Source organism: Hemitrygon akajei, chromosome 7 (assembly GCF_048418815.1).
Source record: "Hemitrygon akajei chromosome 7, sHemAka1.3, whole genome shotgun sequence".
In the NCBI taxonomy this organism is placed as follows: domain Eukaryota; kingdom Metazoa; phylum Chordata; class Chondrichthyes; order Myliobatiformes; family Dasyatidae; genus Hemitrygon; species Hemitrygon akajei.
In genome coordinates, this window is record NC_133130.1 from 77642148 (window position 1) to 77660187 (window position 18040).

General features: G+C 40.9%; 1 protein-coding gene across 1 annotated transcript in view; it reads right to left on the reverse strand.

Moving 5' to 3' along the window:
• The window catches only part of macrod2 (mono-ADP ribosylhydrolase 2), a 1184924-nt gene that overhangs the window by 280679 nt on the left and 886205 nt on the right, over positions 1 to 18040 (reverse strand). Inside the window, exon 9 of the mRNA XM_073051265.1 lies at positions 16075 to 16148. Coding sequence (XP_072907366.1) covers positions 16075 to 16148 — 74 coding nt within the window. The remainder of the gene's footprint in view (positions 1 to 16074; positions 16149 to 18040) is intronic.

The following is an 18040-nucleotide window of genomic DNA, read 5'->3' on the forward strand; positions in this document are numbered from 1 at the left end:
ATGTTGAGGTTCAGTAGGATGCATGAGGAAACGTCATCTCAATTTGGAGACAGTCCAAACATCGGGGTAAAAAGTACAAGAGTTATTAACAAATCCAAAAAAGTATTCAAAGGGCAGTTAGAATGCAAGGCATGTCTTTGCAGGGACTGATTAAGGGTCTCATTATGGATCTCTTAATGTGAAGCAAAGTAAAGACCTGAGAAAGAACTGTTGATAGCTAGTTTCACTGATTAACTGGAGATAATTGCAGTGTTCTATGACTCTATTGCGACTTGGTATCAGACAAGCAATATCAAGTAGTGGAGAGGTTAAAGGCTAGTGGAAGATTGGAGAACTGGTTGTCATAAAAGTAGAAACTGACTCCCTGTGAATTACATCTTTAAGCAGCAGCATGTAGGCAAGTTAAAACTTCTTTTCCTGCTCTTCATCATTACTTGAGTTTCCAGGGACAGGGAAAGCAATTATTGCTGGGCTTGGAAAGATGACAGTGGAACCATGAAAGGAAGGGCAATAACCTGAATGAGACAGTGGTTGAGAAGAACAGTGAAGTTGGACATGCCAGGAGTGTTGAGTGCTTAAAGGAACTAAGATAAACATTGGAACATACTCCTGTGAATTGCTGCTCTATGTATCTGTGCATATAAACTGGTACATATTTGGGAGTGAATTAAGTGAGTTAATACATACAAAAGTGGCATTCTAAGATAAAAGCACAGGCACTTTGTGTTAGTGTCAAGAATAAACTAGCTACAAACACCTGGGCTCAATAAAATTTAAAAAAACAGGTTTGAATCCGTGAGAGGAGAAATAAACTGAAGTTTTAGATCAAATGAAGGGTCTTCCTGCAGATGCTGAGTACTGTTAGCATTTACGATTTTTATTTTAGATTTACAGTATCCGCAGTTTAAAAAAAAATTTCACTCATGAGAAACAGCCCGAGTTATTTTGCTCTACTGCAGACATGGAACTTGTGTTGTCTGTAAGAGAGCTTGTACGTTCTTCCTATGTGCATGCGAGTTCCCTCTGTGTGCTCTGGTTTCCTCCCACAGTTTAGACGTACCAGTTAGCAGGTTAATTGGTCATTGTAAATTGTCCTGTGATTAGGCTAGGGTTAAGTCAGTAGGTTGCTGGGGGATGTAGCTCATTGGGCTGTAAAGGCCTGTTCATTGCTTTATCTCCAAATAAAATGATGTGGAACACTTGCACCCTAAGGCACCCGCAGGCAGACTAACATAGATGAGTGGAGTGACAAATAACATTGCTGTGCTTTGAGAGCGAGATGGACAGACTTTTTACACTCCACATCTTTCAACAATTCACACTTTGGCAACATTTGCTGAGAAGGTCAAACGATTGCATCGGACACATCGCACTCTATTCCAGAGGGGAAAATGGAGTAAACATTTATAGCAGTCAAACACTGTAATAGCAGGTGGAATAAGTGTTCATTTCAATTTAGTAGCACAGAAGCAGATGGGATATATATTTATGCCAGTTTAGGATAGCACCACCAGATGGGATATCTGTTGATTGCAGACTAATACCACATCAACAGATGGGACTTCTTTGCACTGGTTCTGAAATGAAGCAATACGCTCTTACTCTCTCCAATGCAGGTTTTATGGCTTGTATCTCCTGTGGGGTATTCTGTGATAGTCTGCAAGCCTGGGTTCGTGGAAGATTTGTGGGAAATGTGACAGCAATGTTCAGAAAACGTAGGAAAGCAATTGCACTGCTGATAGATTAAATTCAGTGAGTATCACTCTCACCTTCAACCAAGAAAATTGGGGGTTTAAAACTACACAGTATACACTGCAGAATAAAAACGATATTGGAGGAAAATTGCTTTGTCCAATATGTAGCACTGTAAATGAGATGCTAACTATAGACCTTACGCAGATCTCTCAGCAGGATGTTGGAGACTCTGAGACACTACTGCAAGCTGGTCGGTGGTGTAGTGGTATCCGCTCTGGACTTCGAGGCGAGTGGTCCCAGGTTTGAATCTGGCTGCTCCTTGCAAGTTTTGCATCCGTGCGGGATTGAGTATCGAGTGAGCAACTCGGCCTCGTAAAAAATAGACAAACGCTAAAGAAATGGCGAGGTTGACACCCACAAGGCGCAAAGGGGATCAACAAGGCACTCTTTCTGCAGAGAACAAGGGAGTTATTTCCTGGCAAATATTTAATACTCAATTTAAATCACTGAAATAGATTAAACGAAGCTTGTTATTTGCAAATTGGCTGCCTCATTCCTCGCAGTTAAGGGACAACCCTTCCAAACAATCTGCAATAAGCAGGGGCACTTAATAAGCTCAAGTTATTATTGCAGTTTTTTGATATGTTACATCACACAAATGGAAATTATACCTGAGGGGGATGTTTCACTAGTTTTGCATGCAAAGGTCAAATGACAAGATGCCAATATGTTGCAACATATGGTGTAAAATACTGTTGCAAAGTAAAATATCTTTCAGAGAAAATGCTAAGTAATTGGAGCAGCAGCTTGATGACCTTCGGCTCATATGGCAAAATCAGGAGGTGACACAAAGGAGTTATAGGAAGGTAGTTGTCCCAAAGTTGCAGGAGGCAGGTACGGGGCTGACTGTCAGGAGAGGGGAACAGAATAGGCAGAGCCAATGCTGAGTACCTCTGTGGCCATTCCCCTCAATAGTAGGTATACCGCTTTAGATAGTGTAGAGTGGGATGACTTACCGGTGGGGTGGAGCTGCAGTGACTGGGTCTCCAGCTAGAGTCTGGTGCTCTGGCTCAGAAGAGAAGTGGGGAGGCGGGGGGGGGGGCGCGAGGGAGGAGGACTGCAGTAGTGATAGGAGATTCCATAGTTAGAGGAGCAGAAATGCAAATTTCTAAAGATGCAGCGTGGAGAGCATTCTAACTGGCTGCATCACAGTCTGGTATGACAGGGGGTGGGTAGAGGGCGCTGCACATGATCAAAATAAGCTGCAGAACAATGTAAACTCAGTCGTTCTCATCATGAGCGCTAGCCTCCCAGCATCGTGGAAATCGTCAAGAAGCAATGCCTCAAAAAAAAAGGTGGCGTCCATCATTAAGGATCCCCATCAACCGGGACATGTTCTCTTCTCATTGCTACCTTTGGGAAGGAGGTACAGAACCTTGAAGGCACACACTCAAAGATTCAGGAACAACTTCTTCCCAACTGCCATCAGATTTCTGAATGGCCACTGAATCCATGAACACTACCTCACTATTTTTTTCCTCTTTTTGCACTAGTTATTTCATTTCACTTTTTAAATAAATACACTTACTGTCATTTCCACTTGTTTTCTATGTACTGCAATGTACTTCTGCTGCACAAGAACAAATTGCACAACATATGCCAGAGATATTAAACCCGATTCTGTGGACGTGAAAGTGACCCCGGATGGTATATTGCCTCCCAAGTGCCAGGGATGTCTTGGATCAGGTCCACAGCATTTCAAAAGGGGAGGGCAGGCAGCCAGAAGACTTGGTACATATTGGCACCAACAACCTAGGTTTCAAAAGGGAGGAGGTCCTGAAGAGAGAATTTAGGGAGTTAGATAAAAAGCTGATAACTGGGACCTCCAAAGAAGTAACACGATGATTAGGAAGATAAATGCTTGCCTGAGGAACAACGCTGGGAACAGGGCTTCAGATTTGTAGATCACTGGGATCTTTTCAGGGGAAGGTATTGTTATGACCTCAGCCCCCTCCTTTGTGAGAATCGCAAGAGAGAGAGAGAGAGAGCCTTACGGTTTGGAACGTGGGCTGGTCGCTCAACAAGACAAAAGCCTTGGACATAGCCATTGTCTTGGGAGACACCTTTGTGGAATAAGGAACTGGCCTACGTGCAGACCCTCAGGGCAAGGTGATGGGGGAAAGATTGCCTCGCCCCCCCCCCCCACCCTGATGGACATCGACAACCCTGCCAGTCCAGATAAAAGGTGGGCTGCCGAGGCGGGGCCTCAGACGCACCAAGGAGACACCCGAAGAAGACACGATAGTGCTTCCCGTCGGAGCGGGAAAGCCATTTTGAAGGAAGCCACGTGCGATAGATTCCGGATCGGGAGTCTGTGGCTAGAACCAAAGGACAAACCGTTTTAACTAACAACAGGGATTTGCTTCGCAAAGACGACGGGCAAGTGTTCCTTCTCTCTCTATCCAACACGTGAAATGTCAGCGGTTCCCGAAACGGGGAAGCCTGCAGACTTTGAGTGACTCTTATACCCAATTGGACTCAGTTTCCCCTAGACAACGATAGAGCTCATTTTTGATTGATTATTACTACACCTGTGCTTTAGATTGAGTTTTGACGATGTATATGATCTGAATGTTTTGTAGTAACCATACGTTTGTGCCCCTTTATAAATAAAAACCTTTGAAAATAGTAGCACCAGGCTTCAGCGGACCTATCTATCTTTGCTGGTAAGTCACCCGGTTACTGGGGATAAACTGTACAAAAGGGATGGGTTACACCTGAACTCGAGGGGGACCAATAGTCTTATGGGTAGGTTAGCGAGAGATGTTGGGGAGGGTTTCAACTAATTTAGCAGAGGGATGGAAACCAGAGTGATAGGGCTGAGGATGGGGTATTTGGTATACAAGTAGATGCAGTGTGTAGTAAGAAGGTCAGGAAGTATATGCAGATCCAAGATGGCGGCGCGACGCAGATTGCAGCAGCCACTCCGGAAATGATTATCTGTTATTTGTGAAGTGGGGTGCCGTGCGCAATCATATTCGATTGAAAACGGACGTGGGAGCATGGAGGAACGTCGGACAATTCCAGGAAGACCTTTTTCTTTGCTGCTGCGAGGTCCGGGACTCTGCTGGGAAGAAAAGGCCCCCAGTCCTCGGGGTCACGTTGCTGATGGCCGTTGGCGTTGGCGTCTTAATACGCTCGGCAGAGGATGGTGCTCGGAGAAGCTGTGCCGGAGGGGATGGTCGTTGGCTCGGAGGTTCGATGGACTCGGAGTCCTTTCGACGGACTTAGGTTACTTTCGGTGTGTGCTGCGTCTGCGAGGTTGGTTTCGACGGAGCTTTCATTGTGTGCTGCGTCTGCGAGGCTGAGTCGGGCGGCGCCTTGGAAGTCCATAGCGGGGGTATTCCCTTCTGCCGCCGGCGTGGGATGGCGAGTCTGTCAGGGCCCTGGGGACTTGTGGAAACTGTGGTGATTTCTTTTGAACTTACAGTCCTTTAACATCTTGGACTATTTTTACTGTGCACATAGTCTGTTTTTTTTTAATCAATTATGCTACTGTTTGCACTGTTGTAACTATATGTTGAAACTATGTGGTTTTGTGCAGGTCTTGTAGCTTTAGTTTTTGGTCATGTTTTTGTCTGGTGGATTTGGAGCTCCTTTCTGGGAAACGCGCTAGATGGTAGCGCGATATTAATACGCAGCAGCCTCTCCGGACTCTGGACTGGGGATTGCCAAATGTTACGTGGATTTTCTGGTGTAGTCTGTTTTGTCATATGCTTTTGTGATATCATTCTGGGGGAACGTTGTCTCATTTTTAAACTGCATTGCATTTGTGGTTTCTAAATGACGATAAACTGAATCTGAATCTGAGATGATGGAGCAAAATTGCAATAGGTAGGATGAGGTGCAGTGTTACAGGGGAACAAAATCAAAAAGGGTGACGAATACAGGCCTGAGGGTGTAATATTTGAATACACACAGTATACAGAAAAGGTGAATGATTTATATACATTTTTTTTGCACATCTGTATGTTTGCCGTCTTGAATGTGCTGTATGTGCCTTGTTTAGTGTATATTTTGCAGCTGGACCTAGAAGAAAGCTGTTTCATTTGGCTTCATTCATATCTGGTTGAATGATAATTAAACATGAACTTCAACTTGAATTTGCAGGTAGAGTTAAGAAACTGTAAGTGTAAGAAACCATGATGGGAGTTATATCCAGGACTCTGAACAGCAGCCAGGATGTCATCTACAAATTACAATATGGGGAATTTCAATATGCAGGTTAACTGGGAAAATCAGGTTGGTGCTGGAATCTAAGGGAGGGAATTTGTAGAATGCCTATGAGATGGCTTTCTAGAGCAGCTTGTGGTTAGGCCACCAGAGGAAATGACAATTCAGGCTTGGGCATTATGTAAGGACCCAGATTTGATGAGGGAGTTTAACATAAAGGAACCCTTAGGAGGTAGTGATAATAATATGAAAGAATTCACCCTGCAGTTTGAGAAGGAGAAGCAGACATCAGATGTATCAATATTACAATGGCTAAAGGGAATTACAGTGACATGAGAGAAAGCTGGCCAAGGTTGATTGGAAGGTGACACCAGCAGGGATGACAGAACAGCAATGGCTGGAGTTTCTGGAAGCAATTTGAAGGCACAGTATAGATACATCCCAAAGAAGACGTATTCTAAAGGAAAGATGTTGTAACCGTGGTTGACAAAGGGAAGTCAAAGATAATATAAAAGCAAAAGAGAGGTATATAATAGAGCAAAAATTAATGGGAAGTTACAGGACTGGGGGGGGGGGGGATTTTAAAAACCAACAGAAAAACTAAAAAAAAGCCTTAAGGACGGAAAAGCGAGTATATGAAGGTAACCTAGCCAATAAAATCAAAGTGGATATTAAACATTTTCTTTCAGATATAAAAAGATTAAAACAGAGGCAAGAGTGGACATTGGACCACTGGAATATTATGCTGGAGAGGTAGTAATAGGGGAAAGGAAATTCTGGATGAATTGAATAAGTATTTTGCATTAGTATTCTCTGTGGAAGCCACTAGCAGTATGCTGGAAATTCAAGAGTGTCAGGAAATCACCTGTAGCAGATGGATTACACCCCAGGCTTCTGAAAGATGTAGCTAAAGGGAAAGTAATCACCTTTCAAGTATCACTGGAGTCTGGCATGGTTCTGGAGGACTGGAAAATTGCAAATGTCACTCCACTCTTCAAGAATGGAGGGAGGCAAAAGAAGGGAAATTATCAGCCAGTTAGCCTAACCTCTATGGTTGGGAAGATGTTGAGTCTATAGTTAAGGATAAGGTCTCAGGGTACTTTGGAGGTACATGAGAAAACAGGCATGGCTTCCTTAAGGGAAAATCTTGCCTGACAAATCTGTTGGAATTCTTTAAGGAAATAACAAACAGGATAGACAAAGGAGAATTAGTGGATACTGTATACTGTACTTGAATTTTCAAAAGGCCTTTGACAAGTTGTTGCACATGAGGCTGCTTAACAAGATAAGAGCCCGTCATATTACAGGAAAGTTACTAGCATGGAGATTGACTGATTGGCAAAGAGAAGGAATAAAGGGAGCCTTTTCTGGTTGGCTGCTGGTGACTAGTGGTTTTCCGCAGGGACCGATGTTGGGAATGCTTCTTTTTAAGTTATATGTCAATGATTCGGGTTTCAGAATTGATGAAACTTTGTGCCCAATTTGTGGACAATATGAAAATAGATGCAGGGGCAGGCATGGTGGAAGAAGCTGGGAGGCTGCAGAAGGACTTGGATTAGGAGAATAGGCAAAGAAATGGCAGATGGAATACTGTGTTGGGAAATGCAAGGTCATGCACTTTGCTAGAAGGAACAAAAGTGTAGATTATTTTCTAAATGGAGATCAAATCCAAAAATCCAAAATGCAAAAGGACTTGGGAGACTTTGTGCAGAATTCTCTAAAGGTTTACTTACAGGATGAGTCAGTGGTGAGGAAGGCAAATGCACTGCTAGCATTAATTTCTAGAGGCCTAGAATATAAAATCAAGGATGTAAAGCTGAGGCTTTAAGACACTATTCAGATCACATTTAGAGTATTGTGTGTGAGCAGTTTTGGGCCCCTAGTTTAAGAAAGGATGTGCTAAGATTGGAGAGGGTTCAAGGGAAGTTCTCGAGAATGATTCCAGAAATGAAATTGTTATCATATGAGGAACGTTTGAAGGCTCTGTGCCTGTACTCACTGGAATTAAGAAGCATGACAGGAGATTAGAATCAGAATTAGAATGAGGTTTAATATCACCAACATATGTCGTGACATTTGTTAACTTTGTGGCAGCTGTACAATGCAATACATAATAACAGAGTTTGTGAATTGTGAATTAAAATATACATACATTATAGTTAAATAAAATACATTGTGCAAAAAAAAAGAAATAAACAAGTGAGGTGGTGTTCATGGGTTCAACATCCATTCAGAAATCAGATGGCAGAGGGGTAGGAGACACTCCTGAATCATTGAGTGTGTGCCTTCAGGCTTCTGTACCTCCTTCCTGATGGGAGGAATGAGAAGAGAGCATGCCCTGGGTGACGGGGGTCCTTCATAATGGATTCCGCCTTATTGAGGTGCCGCACCTTGAAGATGTTCTGGATGCCATGGAGGATAGTGCCCTTGATGGAGCTGACTAATCTTACAACTCTTCGCAGTTTACTTTGATCCTGTGCAGTAGCTCCCCCCATAACAGATGGTGATGCAGCCGGTTAGAATGCTTTCCAGGGTACATCAGTAGAAAATTGTGAGTGCATTTGATGACATAATAAATCTCCTCAAAGTCCTAATGAAATATAGCCACTGTCTTGCCTTCTTTATAGTTGCATCGATATGTTGGGTCTGGGTTAGGTCTTCAGAGATATTGACACCCAGGAACTTGAAATTCCTCACACTCTTCACTTCTGATCCCTCTAGGAGGACTGGTGTGTGTTCCTTCATCTTACCCTTTCTGAAGTCCACAATCAGTTCTTTGGTCTTATTGACGTTGAGTGCAAGGTTGCTGCTGTGACACCACTCAACTAGCTGGTGTATCTCGCTCCTGTACACCCTCTCATCACCAACTGAAATCTCCAGCGTCAGGTAAAATGGATAACACTTGATCGCAAGATGTTCCAGGTCTGGTGAACAGGACTGGGACAGCGCTGCTACGTTTGTACACCATGAGGAGTTGATTATGAAGCACATTCCTCTTCTCCTGCTTTTGAAAGACTCAGCAGTCCAATATTGGCTTATTGGGAACCCTTCTATCTGAATCACCATGTCCAGAATGGAAAGTGTTAACCACGATTCCATGAAACAGAAGATGTAAGTAGTCCTAATGTCCCTCTGGTACAACAACCTAGCCCTGAGATCTTAAGTTTTATTTACCAGAGACCATACATTTGCCAGCAAGGTGGTTGGTATTGGGAGTTGAAAGCCACTTCTCTTAAAATAAACTTGTAGTCCAGCTTAGCATCCCCTCTTCTGCAGTCTTAAAGGGAAGTGCGATCGGAGTCCATCCAGGTTATGTTGATTTCAAATACCGATTAATATTTTTATTCTCACTAAGTCGATATTACTAGCTGTACAGCCCTTTGATGTGGTTGTGGTTCTCAGCTCTAACAGACTGAAATGGGAGTATTTGATGCTTTCCATCAGAGCTACTTGCACAAGTCGCTTTCTTCAGTGGTGCCCCAGAAGTAATTCACTGAAATTTATTGAATGCTGTAAGGTCCAGATAGAGTCAATGTGGAGAGGGTGTTTTGTATCGTGGGGGAGTTTAGGACCAGAGTGTACTGCCTCAGAATACAGGGCTATTTAGAACAGAGATGAGAAGGAATTTCTTTCGCCAGAGGGTGGTGAATCATTGCCAAAGGGGCTGTGGAGGCCAAGTCATTGGATTTATTTAAGGCAGAGGTTGATAGGTTCTTGATTAGTCAGGGTGTGAAAGGTTACAGGGACAAGTCAGGAGAATCAGTTTGAGAGGGAAAATGAATCAGCCATGATAAAATGGCAGAGCAGACTCGATGGGCCAAATAGCCTAATTCTGCTCCAAAGTCTTAGGGTCTAACAGTATTCTACACCAGAAATTGCAAAGTAAAGGATACTACTGTCATTCTTAAAGGTAATATGTTCCTAAAAACAGAATTGCAGATCACAGAAAATGGCAAAGCTGCAGCAGCTGAACTACAAATAGCCCCATACCAGCACACATATTGAGTACACCTCACTGGTACAGAACATTGGCTGGCTTTAAAACTGCAGTTAAGTAGTTAAGCAATCGTTGCAAACTGCCTGTGACCAGTACCAAAGACAAATAAATCTATTTTTGTTCTGTAAATGGCAGATGATTTTTGCAAGACAAGGTTATTAATGGAAAAGAAACCAAGTGAAGTACTTTGAGTTTGGATAAAGGGCAGTCATTATCTCATTGAATAATCTCAATGTTGAAAATGCCTCTTCAAGTTCCAATGTTGCACAAGTTTCTGGTCCAGTTAAGGATAAGTACTGGCAGAGATGATAATGGAGCATATGTTCATATCCTGAACCAATGCCTTATATCTTGAGAAACTTTGCTCAATAACTTATAAAAATATGTACATCCAAGGTTCTTAAATTTGTATAAAACTTCAGGATATGCAGCTAAAAAAAATACTTAATTCATAGCTAGATGCAGATGCATTCTTTTTGGCAATCTATTACGCCAATAATACAAAAGATGAGATTTTGTTCCATCAATACAGAACTCCTGTTTGGAGCGATAAATCTTTCACACAATTCATCTATGCTTGTGCAAGCATCAACATTAAAAAATGGGGTATAATTCTTTCCAACAATTATTTAAGGAATGTCAAAGATGCATTTTGAAAGGTGTGTAACAATTGCCTTCAAAATTATTGCAATTATAAATTGAGTTGTCAATGCACACTATTCAAACATAATTTTTCAGTGATGAATGACCAGAGCAAGTTCTACATTCATAGCACTGGATTCAAATGATTTTAAATTGTTCTGGTTCTGCATAAACGTTAGATTCACAAGCAATTAATCGGACTGATCAAGAACAAATCCAGCTTTTTGCCTTTAGATAATGACGTTGAATTTTTGATTCAGGCCACTGTTGGCAGAAATGGGCAAAATTTAGATAGCGACAGATGTACGTGAGCAGTTATTTGCTTTCATATAGACGAGGAGACACTAACTATATCTGATGAGCATGGCTTGTCAAGGGACCTCCATCAAAAACACGATTGGGTGGCTGAAAGCCATAACCAGAAAGAAGCATGATCACTATAAGGTACAATGCAAAAAAAAAGTAGCAATCAGTTCGACATATGCTCCATGTCTGATAACTGTACCTTCCAAAAAATTTAAAGCTACACATGTAGTGGAATGCTTTATTCACTATGCCACATTGAGTTTATGGTTAATAAAATGTTGCAATCCAACTGACCTAGAGTGAACAGTTAAATGACCACAATCAAAAGATCATTGTTGATGGTCAATATGCAAGAATGATAAAGTGATATCTATTTTAAATGTTGCATATAATTACTATTAATAACCTCAAATTTTGCAATAAACTTGACTCAAGCACATTCCTGTAATATACTTTCAACTGATATTTCTTAACTTTTCAGTCAGAATATCATTAATATCAAAAACAAATTAACAAAAAATATGAAATCAAATCATTCATACAATTGGCTTGCCCCCAAAAATCCTTTCAGTGTCTGTTTCATTTTTAGGTCTTAATACAAGTTTGAGAACAGAATATGAAACAGATAAAGAATGAATATAATAGCATATTAAAACATTGACCTTGTGCCTTTCACTTTTTTAATGAAAGGTTGCAATTCTTTTCCCCAAAAGCCTCTCGATTGTTAATATTCTTTACAGGTCCATCATTCAGGACAACAATGCTGCCAGTGGGCTAAATCATTCTGGATCCACTCCACCGTCCAGACACCACACCCACTTATACTTCCTTTCACCAAATATGGAGAGGGTGAGCCCAACAGGCATGAAGGAACTGGTTCCAAGTAGAAAATAATCCTCAAATGCTGTACCTCAAGGTCCTACTTCTGGGATATTCTGGTAGTATATCCACGATTACAGAGCAACACACATTAAATGCTGGAGGAAGTCAGCAAGTCAGGCAGCATCACTGGAGGGGAACATTTCGAGCCAAGACCTTTCATGAACACTGGAGATGAAGGGGACAAAAGCCCGAAGAGGATGGGGCTACAGAAAAGTGTACAAACTGGCAAGTGACAGATGAGACCAGCGGAAGCTAAAGGTGGGTGGATGAGAAGGGGATGAAGAAAGAGACCTGGGGTGAGGGGAGACAGGTGGAAGTCATAAAGGGCTGAGGAAAAAAAAACAAATCTCAATGATTTCATTGATTCTATTCTGGTCATTACTCTATTATGGATTTATTGAGTATGCCCACAAGAAAATGAATCTCAGGGTTGTATATGTTGACATATAAGTACTTTGAATCTAATAGGAGAGAACAGGGGAGTGTGAAGAAAGGGAAAGAGGAGGGGAACAAGAGGGAAGTGATGGGCGAGTGAGAAGAGAAGGGATGAGAGGGTAACTTGAATGGGGAATGGAAAAAGAGAGAAGGAGAGAGGAGAAGACATTAAAGGAAGTTTGAGAAATTGATGTCTGTGATATCAGGTTAGAGACTATCCTGTTAGAGCATGAGGTGTTGCTCCTCCAACCCAAGGTTGACCTCATCGTGGCAGTAGAGGAGGAGGCCACGGAAAGACGTGTCAGAATGGGAATGGGCAGTTGAATTGAAATGGATAGCCTTCAGGAGATCCCAACTTTTGAGGCCGACAGAATGAAGGGCTCAACACAGACTTGTTTTTTTAAGCAATTTTAGTTGGTAGATACATTTAACAATGACACATTTAAAACATTTTCATTAATTAAAACACATGCAAAATTTTTAAAATACTGTAGTAAAAATAAATAAATTTAAAACACTAAGAGTGAATTAAAAACCTTAAAATAGCTAAAAAGCTTTGATAAGTCATAGGAAAAAACTCTCAGATGCAAGGTCAATGCCAAAAGCACTTAAATGAAAGAGGTTGCTGTTCCAACGACGGACTCATATAAAACTGAAGGATGCATGTGGCATGCCCAGTTGTGTTGAATGATTAAATTTAAGGTGCTTCTAACTCTTGAAACATAGGCTTTCATCAAAAAGGACAATATGTTACAAGGGGGACACATGTCAAATGGAAACTAACATAATGACCGACAGTTAAATAAAGGACAAAATTACATTCTAGCACTATTTCCCATAATGTCTCTTAGTAACTTTTGTAGTTACTATTGTCAATATACCAAAATCTTGCACAACGATATCCCATAAATACCACTGGGATAAGGTAACAGAATATCTGTTTTCCGGTGACATTGGTTGAGTGCTGTGTTGGAAAGGACACGGAGGAAGAATGTGGTCTAACATTTTCATCAATCATCTCTGAAAATGACACAGAAAAGTTACAATCTTAATTGTTTCTCCAGCATTTTGTGTGTGAATCCTAACAGTATTGAACAAGTATGAATGCAATTTGCCCGTGTTTAATAACTATGCAATTAGCAAGAGAACGATAAGAAGAGGAAAAAAAAACAGACCCAGGCCTAGTAAAAGGGGAAAAGATGAGAATTATTACTGGACTAAATATAAAGAGCAAGTACCTATATTACTTTCCCTTTCTCTTTTCTGCTTCCAATCTCTCTATATCCAATTTTATTTGCTGAACTTTATTTAAATGTAATTTTACACTGTGCTTCATACTTCCTAGTTTGAACTGTGCATCTCGGACATCTTGTTCATTTCAGTTGAGGCCAACATCCACTGCATCAGGTAAAGGATTAGAACAAGTCTCTGCCCTAAATCCACAAATATCTGAGGTCTGCTGACAGCAAACTGAACAGCATACTCTCAATGGCAAAAGAAAATTTTGCATTTAAATTGCATCTTTCACATCCTTAAGACCCACTGCAATGCATAGGGACCGATCTAATGCAGGATTACATTATTGAGAGCATTGCTGAGAGTGAAATACGAGTACTGATTAAATTCCACTAACAGCGAACACAAACAAGTCTCATTCAGCTTAATTCTTACTAAAATTCAGTATGTAGAGTACATCTAAAGGAAAATACAGGACTACAAACATCATTTGATTCACAAAGCCAAGAAATACAATGCAATTACATTATTGAAAACCAGTTCAACCTCAAGTGCAGAAACAAGATTTGGTCCATCAACGCAAGTTCAATGTCACCAGAAAGAAGGCAATTCCATCCTATCTAATAGATCATAATTCAAGAAGTTCATCTTTCACTAAGACATTCACCAAATGTTTAGTGCCGTGTTACACAGTGGTTAGTGCATTGCCCAAGGCAACTACATTTCACCAGCTGTTTCTAAAGATACTGCTCTTTCATTGCACTGGAATTAGATAACCGCGTATCAGTATCTATGTGCATACCTAGAAATTTATAAAATAGATAAAAGTAATTGTTTGTTTACTTTGGTCATTTTAAAGTAAGAGTAAGAAAATCTACAGAAGCATTTCTGTAGCAACCAAAGGTGATCAGAAAGGTGGGAAAAATTCACAGGTGTGCTCAGAACACAATCTGTTAAAAGTTACAGCTGAAATAAATGGTAGTAAATCAAACTTTTGGCATCATGTTACTTAAATCATTTAACTAAAGGCCAATAATTAAGATTTACTGGGATTAACAATCAATCTACATTAAACAAAGTCATTTAATTGTTATGGATTTGCATAAAACAGCATGGACTTGAATTGAAAATGCAAACTTACTGCAGAAGTATCTTGGAATTGAAGAACTCTAACATCTAACATAAAATTATGATTCTAATTAAATGCAATTCAAGTATGCACTATGCAGTTTGTATATTCTTGGTAATTTGTTTAAGATATGTAGTGATAACTGATAATTAACAAGATTCAAATGTATTAAATCCAAATAGATTCTCTTCCTGGCACACTATTCAGTTACATATGATATCGCAAACATTTTCATTGTCAACATGTCTTTTGACTGTAACTGCCTCAAGTCATGATAAAGCCAGGCCACACAACGTGGCCATTGTATCAAACACACATTACAGGCAAATGTCCACATTACAGGTGGTTGCATTCCGGTACTGTGATTTTCATTACTGCAAGGCTTCTTCATCTGCACTTGCATCAGGAAATGCAAGCTGAAAAAATTTCAATACATGTTTTCCATGAAGGAGAATTTTTACTTTTTATCTCACATTTTTGCCCACGATATGTGACCAACACAAAGATGAATATCTGCTACCCAAGCTCTATAATGCAGGATTGCCCATACTGGGAGCTTTACAAAGTTCTGACATTGTCAACTGATGAAGTAGATTCAGATTCTGGGACTTTCATCTGATAAATTACCCTGGCTAACAGTACAGTGCACAAGGGAATTGGCTGTTCCATCAGACAGGTACAATAATTGACAAAACTTATAACAATTTAAATGATCCAGTGCAACTGCGTATTGAATGGCATTATTGACATTGCTTATTGTTCACTGCCATCAATCGTGTCCATTGCCACCAATCATCCTCACAGCTGCCTCTTGGTGCTTGGCAAAGGTAACATATGAAGAAGTAGAGATGATATTCTCTACTGCATTTTTATCTTGCAGAGAGGTATCACCGCTTACCCTTAATTTTAAATTACTAGCACAGACAGCATCAAGAGATTCAAGATGCACAAGCTGCCTCTCTCTCCAGAGGCTCACTATTAATCAGAGTCAGGACTTCAAATCACTACGGTAATACAAAAGCTAAATTTTCACTTATAAATAGAAAGCAACATGATTATACTCCCTACCACTTGATGTTGTCTTGCTCAATGTGCAATTGGACTGAGCAAAAGTCAGCAATTAATTCAGTCAGCTTGTGGTTTAAAAAAAATATGATCATCTTGAGTTAAATGCAGAAGAGGCAACTTGCTCTGATGATTTTCGAAAATCCATGCTCTCAACTGGTAATTGTACAAAGGCATTGATAAATAAGGTTAATGTAGAGATAAGAAGGGCTTCAGGATAGATGGCACTTTCCAGGCATAGCTGCCAATTTCTGAATCAGGCAGCTCATATCTACAGCAACATCATCATTTGAGAATTGACTTCTTTCGAAAAATGACCACAGCGATTTCAAGCTCAGTTACCACTTCAGGTTCACAGAACATAAAGATTCAATTCACAAAACAAATGATCCATGATTTAGATCGTTTGACGCTTCACTGACCATAGCTCCAAAGTAGAAAACAGATTACATACCAGATCTTGTTTGTCAACTAGCCATTCTTTAATAGTTGAAACTGCAATTTCAGCTGCATCTTCTTGTGGAAAACCTAGAAGACAAAAAAACATCTTTTCTTAAGTATTCACTAAAAGAAAGCAGTGAATAATTCAGATTTCAATTTGTCAACCACCAGTTGCTTAACTTAGTACTTTACATAAGTGCATCCTGTGATCTGTCTCAGAGGCTGATGTCAGAACATTTTTCCAGAAAATGAACCCTCGATGGTGTTCCTGGTAGGACACCTAAAACCTGTGCCAAACCACTGGGTACAGTGTTCAAGGATATCATCAATCTCTCACTGCTGCTGTCAAAGGTTTCTAGCTGCTTCAAAAAGGCATTAATCATACCAAGAAGAGTAGGGTGAGCTGCCTCAACAACTATCATCCAGTTGCACTCACATCTACTGTGATGAAGTGCTTTGAGAGGTTGATCATGGCTAGAATTAACTTCTGCCTAAGCAAGAATGTAGACCCGCTGCAATTTGCCTACCACCACAATAGGTCTACAGTGAATGCAATCTCACTGGCTCTCCACTTGGCCTTGGGCCACATGGACAACAGCAGTACTGACATCAGACTTCTGTTTATTGATTACAGCGTAGTGTTCAATACTACCATTCCCTCAGTACAGTCGGCCCTCCTTATCCGCGGGGGATTGGTTCCGGGACCCCTCACGGATACCAAAATTCACAGATGCTCAAGTCCCTTATTCAACCTGTCTGAATCTGGTGGACCTTAAGACCCAGCAGAACCTCCGACCTTATTTAACCTGTCTCAGTGCGGTGGACATTAGGCTCTGAATGTGCAGTGTTTCTGTTCACGAAAATAATCACGATCATGATTGAAAATAAAGTGGAAATAATAAAGCGATCGAAAAGAGATGAAACGCCATCGGTCTTTGGAAAAGCGTTAGGCTATGTCGGTCAACGATCGGAACAATTTTAAAGGATAAAGTGAGAACAGCTCTGCCTCGATGAAAGCTACAATTATTACTAAGCAACGCAGCGGTTTAATTTTTGGGTTTTGGGGTTTTGGGTTTTTGATCCTCCACATCAACCCGGCACGGTGGAGAGCGCACTTGGGAGCGGTCTGTCCCGAGTCCCGAGCCCAGCGCTGAAACATACGTTCTTAAGTGTTTTATATGCATAGAATGGTAAAATATATACTATATACTAAGAGAAACGTTTGACTAACTGACGCTAAATAATACCGGATATACCTGTTCCGACTTAAGAAAACTTACGATTTTTTTCGATCCCGATGCACGATAACCCACGCACATCCTCCCGTATACTTTAAATCATCTCTAGATTACTTTAATACCTAATACAATGTAAATGCTATGTAAAATGGTTGTTATACTGCATTGTTTAGGGAATAATGACAAGAAAAAAAGTCTGTACATGCTCGAACAACAAGTGCTGGAAGAGCACTTCCAGGTTTTCGCAATTCGCGGTTGGTTGAATTCGCACATGCGGAATCTGCGGATAAGGAGGGCCGACTGTACTAATCAATAAAGTTTCAAAACCTGGGCCTCTATATCTCCCCCTGCAAATGGGTCCTTGACTTCCTCATCAGGAGACCACAGTATCCACAGCTTGGAAATAACATATTTTCCTTGCTGACAGTCAACTCCTGCACGCTTTATGAATGCATGCTAAGCCCATTGCTCTACTCTCGTTACATATAACGACTGTGGGGCTAGGCACAGCTCAAACGCCATCTAGAAATTCAGATGGTGACAAGGAGGCGTGCAGGAGTGAGATAGATCAGCTGGTTGTGTGGAGACACAAGAACCCTGCACTCAACGTCAGTAAGATCAAAGAATTGATTGTGCACTTTAGGAAAGGGAATTTGAAGGAACATGCACCAGGGGTCAGTAGAAAAAGAGTAAGCAGTTTCAAGTTCCTGGGTATCAACATCCGTGAAGATCTTTCCTGGG